Source organism: Maylandia zebra, linkage group LG2 (genome assembly GCF_041146795.1).
Source record: "Maylandia zebra isolate NMK-2024a linkage group LG2, Mzebra_GT3a, whole genome shotgun sequence".
Classification (NCBI taxonomy): Eukaryota; Metazoa; Chordata; class Actinopteri; order Cichliformes; family Cichlidae; genus Maylandia; species Maylandia zebra.
Window position 1 is genome coordinate 39030731 of NC_135168.1, and position 17188 is coordinate 39047918.

Sequence of the window (17188 nt, forward strand, 5' to 3'; positions counted from 1 at the left end):
ACTTTGTTAGATATTTATGACTTTCTATTTATTTATTTCTTACTTTTATAATCTTGATTTGGTTAGTCAAGCAGTTTTACTTCATCTTTAGTTACATATTTAGGCAAGTAGCTGGTTAGGAGGAGAATGCTGTCACAGAAATAACTGCATGTAAAACTTAAAAAAAGAAACATGGTGTTGTGGTAACCATAGGCACTATACAAAAGATGGACACAGCCCCTCACTGATTTGTGGAATACCCTTAGTGTTACCATCTTGGTTTTTTAAAAACTGAATGTAATCTATTTCCAATTCTGCATGTTCTACATGGAGAGAAACAAAATATATCTATAGCACCACTTCATTATGTACATCTTTTCAACTGCTCATTAATGCAAGTATCAGTTCAATGCATTTATGCATGTACACATGGTCAAAACCAGTGAGCAGTAGTTCTCTGAGAGAAAATGCTTTGTTGATGCCTTTTGACTGCTTTAAAGTGATAGCAAGGTAACAGTAACTCCAATGAACACTTGTTACAACCAAGGTATGCAATGAATACCTCTCAATGCATAACACATTAAATCTAGCAAAAGGGCTACAGCAGCAGAAGACCACACTGGGTGCTTCCACAAGTCACACAGTCTCACCAAAACTGGACAACAGAAGACTGAAAAAACATCAAACACGGCTGGTTTGTTGAGTTTCAATTTTTGTTGAAGGATTCAGATGGTAGGGTCAAATGTTAGTGTAAACAACATGAAAGCATGGATCCATCCGTCTTATATCACTTTTCAGGTGTGGCGACACCACAGCCAGTTTGAGTATTATTACTGACCATGACCATCCCTTTATGACAGCAGTGTACCCATTCTCTGATGGCTGCTTCCAGCAAAATACCGTGCCATATTACAAAGCTAAAATAATCTCAAACTGGTTTCTTGGATATATTAATGAGTACACTGTGCTCAATAGTTCTCCACAGTTACCAGATATCAATCGAATACAGCACCTGTGGGATGTGGCGGAATGAGGAGATCACATCATGGAACTGTGTGATGCTGCCATGTCATTATGGCCCAAAATCCCTGAGAAATGTTTCCAGCAACTTGCTGAATCTGTGCCATGAAGAACTAAGACAGCTCTGAAAGCAAAAAGGGGCTCAAACCAAGTTCTAGCAAGGTGTACCTAATGAAGTGAGTACCCTGGACATTTTAAACCTATAAAAAATACTCACAGGGTGGGCTCGCACAACACTTACTGGAACACGGTGTCAGGCGACAAACTCTTATGGTGTCTGGCTTACTGTCGAGACACAGGCCGATGGTGTTGTCCCTGGTGTGACACAAAGCCTGTCTCTGCTGGGTCCCATTACCACATGTCACTGAGCACTAGGGATACAAAAAATAAACACACAATGCAAAAAAATCATCACAAACTACTTACAAAATGTGAATAAAGTGCAAGCATCTTGAAGGCTCTAGTTTAGCCCACATACCTGTGACCACGGTCCAACTCTCCACTGGGTGGGGCAGGGAAATCGGTTGCAGGATCTGCGCGACTCTGGTCGGTTGTCGTTGCAGTGTTTGTTGTGGATAGCACGTGTTGTGTTGTCATCCGAAAGCTGGACGCAGCTCACCGATCGGACTTGCATGCCCGTCTTTCCACATGGCTTGCTGCAGTTCTGCCACTCGCCCGTCACCCAGCTGGAGAATATATGACAGCAAAGAGAGGAAAGAGCATCGAGGGACATCAAAACATATCGACCACAAAGGAGAACAAAGGGCGACCTGAATGCAGAAAAAGTTGCTTTAATCCGAGTGTGGATTCCTACTGTAAGTCACATTTTCACAGATGTTGTGCTTCTCATGTGAATACATACATGGGAGGAGGGCAGGCCTTCTGGTTGCAGTCCCTCATGTCACCTCTCGGTTTCATGTTGGACTTGTTACAGAACCTTTTATGAACCATCTTGCTGTCGACTTTTCTTCTGCAGCCGTATCGCAGGTACTGCTTTCCTAAAAAAGGGTGGAAAATCGGACATCATATAAGTCAAAGAAACAACGGTTTCACTGTGAGAATTTTCTTTGTTCTACTGTACCTCCACCACAAGGCCTGGAGCAGTAAGACCATTTCTTTGGGGCCCATTCATAAGCGCTGTCCTCCACTAGCATGTTGTTCTGAATTCCAGAGTCAGAGTCTGTTCTCATCAAGTACTTGTACGACAAATTCACATCCTCATCCCCGTGTAATTTCATCTAAAATCCGACAGATCATCATAAAATTAATGAAGGAATCAAGATAATGCATAATTTCAACCACAAAATGTGATATTATGAGATTATTATGAAATTTAGGTAACTATAGATTCAATTTTAAAGTCATGTTGTTGCACACCATGATCAGAACTCCATGTCTGAGAGGCCCGGTTGACTGAAGGGTCTCCTTGTCATTGTCATTCTCATATTCCCACTCCACCCCCTTCTCTATGACCGAGTAGGATTCTGGCTTCTCCATGTCCCCGTTTATGAAGAACTGTCCTGATGCCACATTTTTCACCACTGCAGATGGGAGAAAAATTGACAACACTGCAACGAGCAAATCTACATTCCAGTATCTGGCACGGAAGAAAAAAGAAGCTCGAATTTAAAATACCTAGAGTGTGCGAGGTGGCTTTCAGCTCTTGGATCAGTAAGTGCCTCGTTCCTCGGGGGATTTCGAGAACTTTAAAGAACCCTGAAATAAAACAGACATCTGGTTTGTGCCAAAAAGTCAATTTTACTGTTTCATACCAAAGAACTGCACCAAAGCCAGTAAAGCTCCCTTTCTAATTTCAATTAAATACCCTTGCGCACTACTGAAAATCCCTTCAGTCGTGATTATTTTCATCCAGGGAAAACATCTGATTCTGAGAATTTCGCTGTTACAACATCTAACTCTCCCAACACCAAGGGTTAGATAATACTGTCATAAATATTAGGTTATGAAGTGATTGTTGACGTAACGTCTTGGCAATGCTCAAATGGAAACATGTGAGCTTGGATTTTTACTGAGGTTTGCGGCAATTTTAAAACCTTGCTCTAGAGGGCGATGTTTAACCAAAAGATAAAATAAAAACAGAGAGTCCAGTCAAATGTTTATACTATGCTTACCAGAATGACAGCTGGCTGCTAGACTGGTAGGACTGAGTCAAGTCTCCTCTATGAAACAAATTAAGGGTTATTCAGTGTGTTAGTGGGTTACCTTGTTTCTTGGCGTTACGTGAGATGGTGTCTTTGAAGATTTTGCAGCTGGAGTTGTCACCTCCACACACTCCACAGTTGTCCTCCTGCTCCGAGGAGCCGACCACTCCGTCGCATCCCACTTTCTGTTAATAAAGAAACTTAGAATTTGACACATGCTGATCTCAGCACGTGTGCGGCTGTCTTTCCACGCGCATGCCCCTCACCTTACACTCCGCACCCACGCAGACACTGTGTGGGTCCTTGTATGAGCACCGCGTACCATCCAGGACCACTGTCTCCGTGAAGACTGCGGTTCTGGTCTCCTTGGACTGACAATGCAGGTAGCAGCGTTTGCTAGCTGGAAAGCGGACAAAAATGAACATAGAGAATGAAAACCACTATCCAAGTGATTGTCACAGAGTCACCCCTGTGGTCTGACTAGAAGATTTCATGTTTACAACCGACATGCGATTATTTTTATGCTCTGAATAAGCTCTCTGTGAGTCAGCACGACACTTTGTCTCATTGGGTCTGTCTGAGTGAGTCATACTACAACTGCACGAGCCCCCAGAGATGAAGCCTGGCAGATAGTCCGAGTGCGAACGAACACTCCTACTTCATCACATTTATTACAGATGGCTACAATCCAGAGACCTTGTCTTTTGGACCGTTGACACTAATAAACAGGTGGGAGACACGCAACAAAACTGCTCAGTTCGATCACGTGGAGAAAACACAATCTTGTCAGGTTGGACTGAGAATGCACAAACAATGTACAAAATCCCTCCTCAGTGTTCTAAGTCTTTTGCTGCTCTGTGGCAGTTGACACATGCACACACATTACAGTGGAGAAGAAGAACTACAGAGGCTAAACAACAAAATATATAACCTCTATTTTCTGGTTCTTATCTGAGGAATCACCAGTCTAAGCAGACATGCCTAGACCTAGGTCTCCCCAGCTACCTCCTTCACTTCTTCTGGGGGGACACTGAGCCAGCTGAGAGACATAATATGTCCAACATGTGGGGCCTGCTCCCAATTAGATATACCCACAACACTGCACCTAGGAGGCATCCCAGTCAGATGCTTGAACTACTTCAACTGCTTCCTTTGAATGTGGATGAGCAGTGGTGGCTTTACACTGAATCCCTATTTATGCACTGTGAAATGCACTACACACAGGTACACACACACACACAGGTCTTTATCACCAGCTTCCACATTTATTTATAGTTTTCCCAGGTTATGATATGAACACAGTCTGACAGCTGTCGGTCCCAGCTGATTTCCCTTGTACTCCGCTCCTCTCTGTCTCACTATAAAAAGGGAAGGAAACCATTATCAGTCCAAATCGCCATCAGCTGTTCTCACCGGCATCTCCAGCACCACCCCGTTGAGCCCACTGCACCACTCCTCCCCTGCAGCCGCGCCCGGGACCACACCTCCGCCACATGCACCAAACTCTTTACCCCATCTCTAAGAGTGAGCCCAGTCGCCCTTCACAGGAAGCACATTTCCACTGCTTGTATCCACAATCTCCCTCTTTTGTTCACTTCTAGCAGGTCATGGCCATAGATCAGGGGTAGGCAACTCCAGGCCTCGAGTGCCGGTGTCCCTGCAGGTTTTAGATCTCACCCTGGGTCAACACACCTGAATCACATGATTAGTTCATTATCAGGCCTCTGGAGAACTTCAAGACATGTTGAGAAGGTAATTTATCCATTTAAATCAGCTGTGATGGATCAAGGACACATCTAAAACCTGCAGGGACACCGGCCCTCGTGGACTGGGATTGGGGACCCCTGATGTAGACTGATGTAATGGCCCACACCTCTTAATCCTTGAAATCAGGCGTTTGCCATTTCAGCAGTATAAAATGAAGCCCATAACTATGCAGTCTACCTTCACAAACATTTGAGAAAGAATCAGTTGTTGTAATGAACTAAATGGTATTGAGGATGGTACTGTAATAGGATGCCACCGTTGCAACAATTTAGTTCTTGAAATTTCTTCCTAACTTCAGACATACTGTTCAACTATGTACAATAATACATGCAAAAGCAAAAACACTCCGAATTATATATAGTGTTATATTTTAGATCATTTCAAAAGATATTTTGGATTCAGGTATTTTTTTCAGTTTGACATTGCAAGTATTAGAGTTAAGGTTAGCACATATGACGACTTAAACCTCAGAGGGTTAACACAAGAGATAAATATAGGTGAGGTTCTATGCATATAGACTGATAAACTATAGAAGAGAAACTAGAAGTTCACATTCAGAGCAGACACTGTACTTTGTCAGAGTCACAGTACACACACTTCTGGAGATGTCAAGCTATGAATTGAATTCAGTTAAACCTCAGTTTTTTTTCCCTCTCATAGAAGCATGTGTACATTAACACGCATGCAAACACGAGCGCACACATCGAAAAGTAATTTGAGATGGTAAAAGCTTTGCTGAAAAATTTGCCATTTGGAAATAATAAAAATGAAGAAAAACAATTTAGCAAAGCCTTCTTAGCTGATTTTGAGTAGCGTGACCTCTGTGTAGATAAAGAGACAGCTCAGCACTTTTCTCGAGGGCTGCCCTTTAGTTGGACGATAATTTAATATGTATCAGGAAGGCAGTGACATCTCAACTCAGAGGCAAGGGTGGAGCTTCACACTCACACAGTGTAGTGTCAAAGGTTTGGAATATTAATTGGATAAATTTAGGTTTGGGTTCTTTGTGAATATGAGAGTTTGTCCACATGTGCCAAATGTATGGATGCAGAAAAAGTTGGAGGAGGAGTTTAAATGACATCAGCAAAAGGGTGGAGAAAAAGAAGACACTGAGTTCATAGAAAAATGGTTTTAAAGTTGTGGCTTTTTACTTTTTTTTTGTGGGAGGGCGTAGCCATACTTCAAAGCTGCACCCACTGCCAGATGTCACTGATGATAGAAAAACACAACCTATATATATATATATATATATATAAACGCTCCACAACCCAACCACATTCAAGACTGTGCTTCCTTCTGTTGTTGGCTTTCATTTATATTTATGACTTCCACAGTATATCATCACTTAAGGTTTGTCTGGTTCATATCTCCACCCCAATACATTGTTTGCACGTGCATACTCACGGTCTGGGTGTTCATAAGGCAGCCAGTGGTGCTTGTTGGTGTAGATTTCAGACGGAAGGGCCCAAGCGTGGCACTGCTCTTCTCTTGGATCGCTGTAAATATCCTCACACTCGTTGGTGTTGCACATCTGGAATTGGGAATCCTCCCCCACGCATTTCCGGCCTCCGTTGTGCGGTCTGGGGGAGTGGCAGGTCAGAGAGGACGGGAATATTTTGCTCTAGATTATGTTTTACCTCTGAAACCTTAATCATTCACATTTTTTAATCATTTTTATAAGTGGCTCCTCTATCAGGAGTGACACAATACCTAAAAGTGATATTTGTTTTTATACATGCAGTGGTAAAGAGTTTCCTACCTTGGATTATTACAGCTGCGTGTGCGAAACTGTACTCCTCCACCACAGGTGCGCGAACACTGGCCAAACTCGCTCCATGCACCCCAGTTTCCATCTTGCCTCATGAGGTCGGGGGTCAGCCAGATGCAGTGACCTCTATAGCAATGCTGCAACAGTCCAAGCGCATAAGTTACCAATTGGAAATGTTGTACAATAAAACACATTTTCTTTGGCTTCCAGTAGCATTGCACTACACTTTATTGTACTAAAGCAGTGTATAAATACCTTCCCTTCCCCACACATGGTTCCATCAATGGGCGGCCCTTTCTTAGTCTTGCAGAAGAATGGATTGTCTGGGTGGCTACACCACAGCTGCTTGCATGGTTCAAATGTGCGATACTGTGGGACACAGAGAGAAACCCATTCTCATAGCTGAAAGCTCCAACTTCCAACACACGCTACTAGGATGAGATTAAACACTGAATAACGGAAGCACAAGTAGAGATGGGAGGAGAGATATCACAACAACAATAGCCACAACAATAGTATTATATCCAACACTAACAACACCAAACCTGTGCTGAGTCACTGCACTGTACATTATGCTCCACTGAGAGATACACAGCCATTCATGCAAACTAAACCAATGGATGTGTGTTTGCGTGAGAGAGACAAGACTCTCATAATGAGACAGCCTAGAGTTAAGAATGTCACCGCGGAGGGCAGAGGGCAAAAGGTTTCAAAAGCCATAGAGTGAGGTCTCAGTGACCTCTAAAAATGCCCCTGGACACAGATCAAGTCCAAATTCTCCTTCTTGTCTGATATGAGCCACAGATGAGGATATCAACCAACCAAACCGAAGTGAAGTCCAGTGTCTGAGGGGCGGTGCCCTCCTCCCTCCAAAGGCTTTTCTACCCACCATGACCCCAGTGGACCTTTACAGGTCTTAGTGTGAGTCACAGTCAGTGGGTAGACTGCGGTAGGTAATCAGCAGTAAGATCAGACTGGAGGATCCTAAAAGCTGAGGAGAAAACATGGAAAAACAGCCTCTGTTCTGGCTAGGCCCTTTCCCCTTGGATGGGAAAGGCATCTTTCCAACCTTTTCCGCTCGTTTAAGTCGCGAGAGTGCCAATATAATGAGGCTCTTCCTGCCAGGGCTGCAGTGATTTAACACAGATTTTGCAGAAGAGGACTCGGGATATGGTACTGTTCAACTGCTGGATTGCACCACAGCCAACCAATGAACCAGTAGCTTCACAGTTGTTTTGAAAGATTTTAGCGCCACTTTGAAGCATTTTAGAATCCTGCAGACTAACATCCAACGTTAACATCCAAACTATGACAATGGGTAGGACAGATAAACAAAGTACAGTAAAAAGAAAAAAAAATTGAAAATAAGGAGCAACATTACAAACAGTTACAACTTCAAATAGAAAAAGAAAGTCTGAGAAAATAAAAGACGAGGCCACATGTCTTCCAGGAGATGGGGTAACCTTACCTGCGTTCCTGCCTGCCCCGCCTTTTGTAGCTGAGGGGAATGAGTTTGACAAGAGAATAGAGGGTAATCTAGCAAGGTGTGCAAAGCCCCTGAACAAGCTGTCAGTCAAATAAGCAACAGCCTCCCAACAGCGTGCCACAGTGGCTTCACAGTCATAGAGCGGGTGAGGGTGACTGGGGTAAAAAGGCCTGGCAAGATGCTGCAGCTGGGTGAAGCTTTTCGTGTTTACAAAGAGCTGCTTGTGAGAGTTTCATGTAAAGGCACTGTGGTATCAAGGCATATGTAGTGTTATTATAAACAAATAAATAGTTGATTGCTATTTAACATTAACAACAGAAAAGAAGTATCTATCAAAACCAATTACCTGCTTTTAAGTAAGATGTCAATCCCACCAGAGGCCGGGAGAGGAAACAGAGGACATCAGAAGAACGTGAATAGCTGTGTATGAGTGACTCTCATTTCATTACAGTGTGGCCCTTGGTTAGTAAGGAAAACCTTCAGAGCTTAAGGGGTCACATAAAAAGTACATATGCCACAGTGAAATTCAGCAAACTGAACTGAATTAACTGATACAAGCAATTCAAAGCGAGCGAGAGGATAAAGCAATGCAAAGTTTGCAGAGGATGCCATTGTTGTGTTAGCGGAGTTTTCAGGTGTCCGTAAGCTAGCGACTGTATGCTAGTAAAGAGACTGTTTAGGACTACGCTGGTCTCTTACCGCGGTGCACGTCGTGTAGCCCACGCCAAAGTCAAAGCGGCACTGCTCGTTCATGGAGTAATGCAAACCAGGAAGTTGAGGCAGCGATGGCCAGTTGTGGTCAAAAGGGTCATCACGAAGACAGTCATAGGAACTGAAAGAAGAGTTTAAAAACGTGTTCATCTTTATTTTCTTTTTTCTTTTCTATGTACACTCTCGTCTGGCATTCTTTAGCCGTAAAACGAAGACTGGGACTAATATCATATTCTAGTATTAATAAATTAACAATTAAATGGTGTTATCACAATTTGGCAGACTTTAGTTTTCTCCCATTCTAATGACTTGAGCATGTACATCTGCTCACTGGATCACTTTCGCTCCACCAACCGGTTGCAGCAGATGGCACCCCTCCCTGAGCCTGGTTCTGCTGGAGGTTTCTTCCTGTTAAAAATGAGTTTTTCCTTCCCACTGTTGCCAAGCGCTTGCTCAAAGGGGGCCATTTGATTGTTTTGTCAATCAAAACGATCAAATGACGCTACAGCCATGGGGGTTTTCTCTCCACGATTGTAGTTTCTTTACAATATAAAGCACCTTGAGGTGACTGTTGTAGTGATTTGTTGCTATATAAATAAAATTGAATCGATAAAGTGGAATAAAACAGCAACTCTTCAATTTCAGTTTAATTTTGGGGAAGTAGAAAAATCTGGTGAGCAAAGACTGGTGTTGGCATGGCCCAACAATGTCTGCGGGTTTAAATGTGCTGTTGGGTGGCACGATGGCATGCGCCACATCGTATTCAAGCGATGTCTGAGGTGCTCTGTGCGTGACAGCTTCTTCCAATCCTCACCCGATGTGCTGCCTTCTCACTTGAACACTGGATTTTTCTACTAAAAGCTACTGTTTGATTTCTGAGGTGTGGCCAGAGTTCCAGCTCTCATCACCAGCAATGATCCCAAACATTAGAAGTGGATCAGTTTCACGCAGATGTTTCCTCTCTGTGTAATTTGAGGTCTACGATGAAAATCACAGAGCGCACATGCAAGTAATCAAAAAGGGACACTGAGGGAGTGAACTGGAAGAAGCAGCCACAGTGGAAGCAGTGAAGCTTTGCCCGAGAGAGAGGCATATAAAGGGAGATCAGTGATGAAACATTAGCAGAAACAAACAGTTTAATTGGTTCAGTGTGATTTTAGCACGACTTGTAGATTTCCATGCTGTCAAAGCACCTAAAAAGTGATGCAAAGAAGTAATCAAGTGCCTTTAGAAGTTTAGGATATCGCTAGTCTTTATATGTGTGAACATCATGGACGACATAATTTTATAGGATATTTGTACTTTGTAAAGTACAGAGTGTATCAAAAAGAATCATCTCATTCCAAAAGGCTATATCATTTAAAGCAGGGGTGGAGGAACTTCAGGCTTCAAGGGACGGTGTCCTACAGGTTTCAGATGTGTCCTTGATCCAACACAGCTGATTTAAATGGCTTGAAGTTCTCCAGAGGCCTGGTAATGAACCAATCATTTGATTCAGGTGTGTTGACCCAGGGTAGTATCTAAAACCCGCAGGACACTGGCCCTAGAGGCCTGGAGTTCCCCATCCTGACTTAAAGAAATGGAATTTTAAAACACATGAATGAATGCAAAGTTTTACATATAAAAAACTTACAATGTTTACAAGTGTTTAATATGCCCCCCTCCACACCCATAAGACAGTCAAACCTGTCCCATACATTTGTGAGCATGCAGCCGCTGATGTTGTTAGGCTACCTATCAGCAGGAAAGGAGGAAACTCACAAATCTGCTCTTTCTAGCAGTACATGTTTCCGTTGTTAACACTGAATGTTTGCAGAGTTAGAGCGCTTTGAAATCGGCTGATTCGGTTTGATACGCCCTGTATATTTTTTATTCAAACCTAATCTTAAAGACAGCACAGACTGGCAATATCCATGCATCAGCTGGATCCAAATCATACCGATGCCAGCACTGACCTTTAAAAGCCCATAAATCAAATACTTCTGTACGTGGGGTTGCATGTGTATGTGTCTGTGTCTCACTGAAGGTATCGTCCCAGCTCCTGCATGCTACATTTGGACCACTGAAAGCGGTGGAAAGCAGCTTGCACCAGAGGAGCCATGATGCTGCCCAAGTGCACCTCGTCTCCGCAGCGGTTTCCCTGGCCATCATGCTCCATCCCCAGCCTACACAAGAGCGAGAGAAAGAAAAAAAATGAGACATCAAGAGAGAAGTAAAGGGAAAAAAGATGAACCAGTGGAGACAGATTGGGAACGTGTGGGAGTTAAAGAACATGAAACAAAGGCGGGAGGCAGTGTTAATTCACTCAACAGATATTTACTGAAGTGGACCAGCGATCTAAAGCTGTAATGCATCAATCCAGTTCTTCAAGTGACTGCTTTGTTTTCTTTTGTTGTGCCAAGTTAGCAGGCTCGAACCATCATCACGGCAACGCACTTACACATGTCCGGTCTCGTGTGCCACCACAAAGGCGGAGGAGAAACCGTCCTCGTGGTTCAGGGTGCAGCTCCTAACCGGGTGGCACATGCCTGTCACCGGAGCATAACCTTAGCGACAAGGAAGAGAGAGAAAAACTTGAAAGATTTATAGACACACTAAAAGATTTATAGACGCTCAAACAATGATAGAGACAAAGCGTTACAATTTTGGACAGTCAAAAGACAATCTGTGACACCGCTCAGTCAGTCAAAAGTAGTGTTTAACCTCACACTAATCTATTACATTACATGAATTTTCACAAGAATTTTACTTATCAAGCTCATAATCACACTGGAACATTTCTGGTCAGTCACCAAAGTCATACTGAAATACACTGATTGGTGAGATGAAACCAAAGACACACTTACCTCTCACCCCAATGTCTGACTGCTATATAAAGATATATATGATGCATGATCCACACACCCAGAAAGAAAACTGTGTCACCCACATAAGAACAAATGTGTTTGGATTTGTGTATCTGATCCTAACCCTAAACCGTCCCCTCCCACCTCTGCGTATGCTAATCTCTTGCTCCCTGTGAGCTTTTCTGTCCTGAAATGCCTTTAATTGTGACTCTGTGGCTGGCCCTTCTCTGTTTATTGATTTTCTGCTGCTTAAGGATGAGCCCAAGGGCAGCTGAAGGGCTTCTGGATAGCTAGGCCACTGCCTTTAGAGGCCTCTCCCCTGGGCCTGACTGTTAGCCTGTACTCTGCTGCACAGAAAAACCACCAACCACCAAAGCCACAGCAGCACTACGCAGCTATATGAGAGAAAGGCAGAAAGAGGAGAGATTTCTCTGAATGATGGATTTTATTTTGTCAGGGGAGCAAATGCATTTGATTTGGATACATGTACCATTATGCTAAACACATTATGAAAGCTGATTGTGTACATGTCTTTAAGTACCCTGCATTCCCGTGGGGCCAAATTCCTGCCGTGTGAGGAAGATGGCGTGGTCGTGATACTCGGCATCCCCTGTGTCTTGCTTCTGTTGCAGAAAGGCCCAGCGACACACGTTCTCCAGACTCTGGGATGGGTTTCCAAGTTCAATCAGGCTCATGGACTGGAAAGACATTCACACGCAAAGGTAAAATAAGAAGAGGGATCAAAAAAATCATACAAGAAACATCGTTTCTTGTTCTAGTTCTGAAACATTATCCTCCTCAGCCCTGTAGAGGGCAGTGTCACAATGTTATATATTGTCAGCATATCTTGTAAATTGCTGATGTGTACAACAAAAATACACACACACACACACACACACACACACACACACACACACACATACACTCAGGGGGAAGGACAGTACTTACAAAATAATAAATGAACTCTGAATTGATAATTTCAGTCATGAACATGAACTAGAACAAAAGCAGCCTGCTAACGAGCTATGCACTAGTAGTCAAAAACATGCCCAATTACAAAATATTTACTTACAGTTACTTGCATAATGCCAACACCCACACAAACATCCAGATGCTTGCAGTTGCTTCCACTCACCTTCACCTCACACGCTCTTTCTCATTAGGATCTCTGCTTATCTACACCCCGCCCCCTTCGAAGCTTTCCATGTCTGCCTTTGCCTCTTTTCTACATTCGCTCTCTGTTTTCACGCATGCACAATGCACAGCTGAGAGAGCGCGCGCGGTGTGAGTGAGTTGCACTGAAGACATATGGCCTGCCTCTGTACACATGATGAAGTGTGAAGCCTGCACGCTGCGTAAACGCCCCGTTAGACAACGCACGGTACACCTATGTGGTTCCTCATGTTCATCAGTTGCTCGTGAGTGTGTTTTGGGGGTATTTTTAATGATCTTTCAAAATGTGTTTGCAATGGTGTGTCGTGTGTAAATGTTGTGTTGGAGTGTGTGAAGTGTGGGAGTGTGAGTGCGCCCGCATTCAGGGTCACACAGCCAATCTGCAGGCTGTCTGGGTGCAGCTCTGTTGCCACGGTAATTGGGAATGATGGACAGCCGGAGCTTTGGCTGAAGCTGCATAGGGGCTGGCCCAGAATGACCAATGTAGTGCGGTGTGTGTGTGTGTGTTTGCACGCGTGTGTGGCGCTCGTGCGTGTGCGAGTGTGTGTTTCCAGAGTTCTACTGGGACTGTGGACATGTAGAGAGAAGAGAGGAAGAGATAAGGCTACAGCAGCGTAAGTATATCACAGAGCACCTATCCAGCAATAAAATCACTTGTATCATCTGTTGTGGTAATCCCTGCCCTACTCCATTTCTGCCATGTCTTGCTTTATCGCTCTTTTTCCTCTCTTCCACTTTTCTCTCTTCCTCTTTTCAGCACAGATGTGCAGATAGTGTTACAGTCAAGAAGAAAAGGATGCCCCCACCCCACCCCGCCACCCATTGTCCAGTCTCTCTCTCTTTATGAATGAGGGAGGGCTATCATTGATTGTTTATCTTTGCCTGGACTTCCCATGATTCTGTGCTGCAACCCACTGGGAAGGAGGCTGATTGCATAACGGGAAGAGCTTCTGTATGTGCTTTGGTGCTGAACTGTGAAGGCGTGCAACTTGAAAACACTCCCTTGGGATGCTGAATGCTTTTAGTTCCTCTTTTGCTCAGTCCACTGGAATAACAGGCTCTGGGCATCAGCGTGTGCTGATGAGTATGTGGGTGTGTCTGTGTGTTTGTTTATGACACTGTATGTATGACTTTGCCATGCTTTCTATAGGTACTTAAAGCGACTGTAGCAAAATAGAGAGACGAGGCGTTCACTTTCCAGGAACTGCATCCCAGTTGGTATTTCAGCAGAACTCGTGTAGTTTCAGGTCTTACCTTGCCGTAGCCCAGCATGATAATCCGCACCAGAACCACATTGATTTTTGCTCCTAAAGAACTGTCATGGTAGATGTCATTCACCTGGAATCATACACCGAAACACAAGGGAAAAAACAGCGTCAGTAGAAGAAATCAACCCTTTATAGAACACTTTAATATAACCTAAACAAACTCTGAGGTGTAACAAAGAACTTGGTTGATTGTAAAATAATTTGTCTGCGGTTGAAAATTTTAACAATTTTTCAAAGTTTCAAACAAGTTAACATTTTCATCAAAATGCTTATTTGCTGTCTTGGTAAGAATTGTCAGGGTGTCACTGAACAGTCACAACAGTTTTAAAGGTGTTGATGCTTTGGGATACACTCACTCGGTTCAGTGAATGCATCCCTACGGCTGTGCTGGATTCCCAACTGTGAGCTTATATTTGTATGAGTTTGGTACTAACACAGAAGGTCAAGTGGGATGTCCACCAATTAGAAGGTCGGTAGTTCAATTCTTTAATGTGCATGTCGAGTTATCCTGGGGCAACAGTATCCAAAGTATCCTTGGACACAGTACCCCAAGTGTCCCCGAGGACATCCATCAGATTGTCACAATGTGAATGGGTGAATGAGGCTTGTAATAAGAAAAATGCTTCGAATTACTGCATTTGCAAAATATAAAACATCTTCATTCAGTGAGCGTCTCCTCACAGGTGATTCCCTTCTTTTCAAAACAGTAATGCATATTTATGTACACATGACCTGAAGCCCAATACTTGTCTTTATAAAACAAAGCTATATGTGAAAACACAAATCAGACATTAAACAGTGGATAACTTCCTAACTCCTTTGTGCAACATCCATACTGTATGTTGCACATCTGAGAATAGCACAGGTGGTGAAATAACAGCAAATGAGATGGCATCATGTGCCCTGCCTTGTGCTCGCTCTATACGGCTTCCTCTCCTATCCCAGGGTATTTCCAGTAATGCGAATGTAGACTAAATGTGGACTGCGAGCTTCTACTGTGTGTTACATGTGAAAAAAAGAACAACTTCAGAGAATTTTCCAACCTGATTCTTCCACCGTTTTCTGGAGGCTGTGTGTAAAAACAGCTATGCATACCTGCAATCCACGATTGGTCCATTCAGAACATGCATGCTTTAATCGAGGATTGCACTAGTCTAACTAATAAAGGATGTAAGAGTGAGCAATAATCGTATTTCGGATAAAAATTATTTCCTGTTACACTTTCAATACACTTCAGGCTGCTTGCGAACGGCTAAGATGCGCAGCTGCACTGGCCACCTGGCTGTCGGTTGGCTCCCCAAAGGCAGAAAACTTTATTCTATAGCGACATCTCGAAATATGGCATCTTCACAGGAAGCGTCCCTCAAGGTGCTCTCTCCCAGCTACAGCCATGTTCACTGGAACTCATGTGAAGCTGTTTTGGATGCTATTATTAGTAATGATCTGTCCCACTGCTGCTTTTTTACCCTTCATCTGTAAAAGGCTGATGGGGTATTGTTGATACATTGCCGGGCAGACGGGCAGCACTTACACCTACGTTTGTGAACGTGATAACTCGAGAACGGGATGACGTAGGGAGCTTTAAATCGATATTATAGATGCATCTACTAAAAATCTCGGACAAGTTCCAATCTCAGTGACCTTGACTTGAAGGTAAAGTTGTGCATGGGATAACTTGGGCACGTGGCAATGTAGGATTCTCAAATTAGTCTGTCTACCAGGAGGTAGGTAGCACTTTTTACACTGCAGTGTTTATGTCAAACCAAGAAACTGATAAAAGTTAAGTTTTCTTTTGGTCCATTTTACCATAAGGCAGACTGTTGTACTATTATGCTGCCTACAGATTGAGGTTTAGCACTATTTTGCTGAAATAAGCAAGATGCTGAAATCTACACTTTACACTCTACACTTTAATCACATCTTGACTGTTTTACTTTAAAGTCTGCTGTGGTGGTGTACAGAAGCAAAATTACATATAAATGCCATGTTTCACACAGCAGTGAAGCCCTCATCATCCTTAATTTGCAAGACTCTCCCTCTCTGGGATGGGAAGACTCTCTGCCTCTCTATCTCTCTTTTAACCCATCAAGTTGCTAAATAGTTGTGAGATGTTCCACCAGGTATTTTGCTGCCCATGCCCCAATTTTTCTAAACATGCTGCAGACATCAGTTCTGCGTTATTTACATTTTACTTACATTTGGAAAGTGGTTTGTGCCTCCAAAGAGCATATAGTGGCTTGCAAAAGTATTCGGCCCCCCTGAACTTTTCCACATTTTGTCACATTACAGCCACAAACATGAATCAATTTTATTGGAATTCCACGTGAAAGACCAACACAAAGTGGTGTACACGTGAGAAGTGGAACGAAAAACATCCATGATTCCAATTGCAGCAAAAGGTGGTTCTACAAAGTATTGACTCAGGGGGCTGAATAATTACGCACACCCCACTTTGCAGTTATTTATTTGTAAAAAAGGTTTGAAATCATGTATGGTTTTTGTTCCGCTTCTCACGTGTACACCACTTTGTGTTGGTCTTTCACGTGGAATTCCAATAAAATGATTCATGTTTGTGGCTGTAATGTGACAAAATGTGGAAAAGTTCAAGGGGACCAAATACTTTTGCAAGCCACTGTATTTTTACCTTCTGCTTTATAACAGGGTTTTGATCTAGATGACCTGTAGATATTTTGGAAAAGTAGAAGTAAGTGAAAGAGAATTAACGCCTAAAATCTGTTGTTTTTAACCGCTACACATGCTTATGTTCTTATGCAGTCTTAATTAATTTATGAAGTCTCCTATGACCTACAAGTCATAAGCTACAAGTGACAATTATGTGACAGCACAGTGTTATAGTGGTCCTCAATGATGGCACACAACAAGAGGGGTTTTAGTTTAAACCTACTCTGGGGTTTGTACAGTCTCCCTCTTTCTCTGTGGTTTCTTTCCAGACTCTCCAGCTTTCACCCACAAAGACATGCATGTTAGGCTATGGTGTGAATGTGACC

General features: G+C 43.1%; 1 protein-coding gene across 2 annotated transcripts in view; it reads right to left on the reverse strand.

Annotated features, from left to right (window-relative positions):
• adamts2a (ADAM metallopeptidase with thrombospondin type 1 motif, 2a) overlaps positions 1–17188 on the reverse strand; it is a 146899-nt gene that overhangs the window by 7579 nt on the left and 122132 nt on the right. The window contains exons 5-21 of one of the 2 annotated variants that reach the window (XM_004571705.4): positions 14167–14250; positions 12281–12437; positions 11334–11439; positions 10915–11058; positions 8882–9014; positions 8165–8194; positions 6952–7065; positions 6688–6833; positions 6333–6508; positions 3428–3561; positions 3223–3346; positions 2635–2715; positions 2377–2540; positions 2081–2237; positions 1862–1997; positions 1478–1685; positions 1241–1370 (exon numbers count right to left, since the gene is read on the reverse strand). In XM_004571705.4, coding sequence (XP_004571762.3) covers positions 1241–1370; positions 1478–1685; positions 1862–1997; positions 2081–2237; positions 2377–2540; positions 2635–2715; positions 3223–3346; positions 3428–3561; positions 6333–6508; positions 6688–6833; positions 6952–7065; positions 8165–8194; positions 8882–9014; positions 10915–11058; positions 11334–11439; positions 12281–12437; positions 14167–14250 — 2224 coding nt within the window. The remainder of the gene's footprint in view (positions 1–1240; positions 1371–1477; positions 1686–1861; positions 1998–2080; positions 2238–2376; positions 2541–2634; positions 2716–3222; positions 3347–3427; positions 3562–6332; positions 6509–6687; positions 6834–6951; positions 7066–8164; positions 8195–8881; positions 9015–10914; positions 11059–11333; positions 11440–12280; positions 12438–14166; positions 14251–17188) is intronic. The other variant, XM_076873267.1, reaches the window with a different exon arrangement.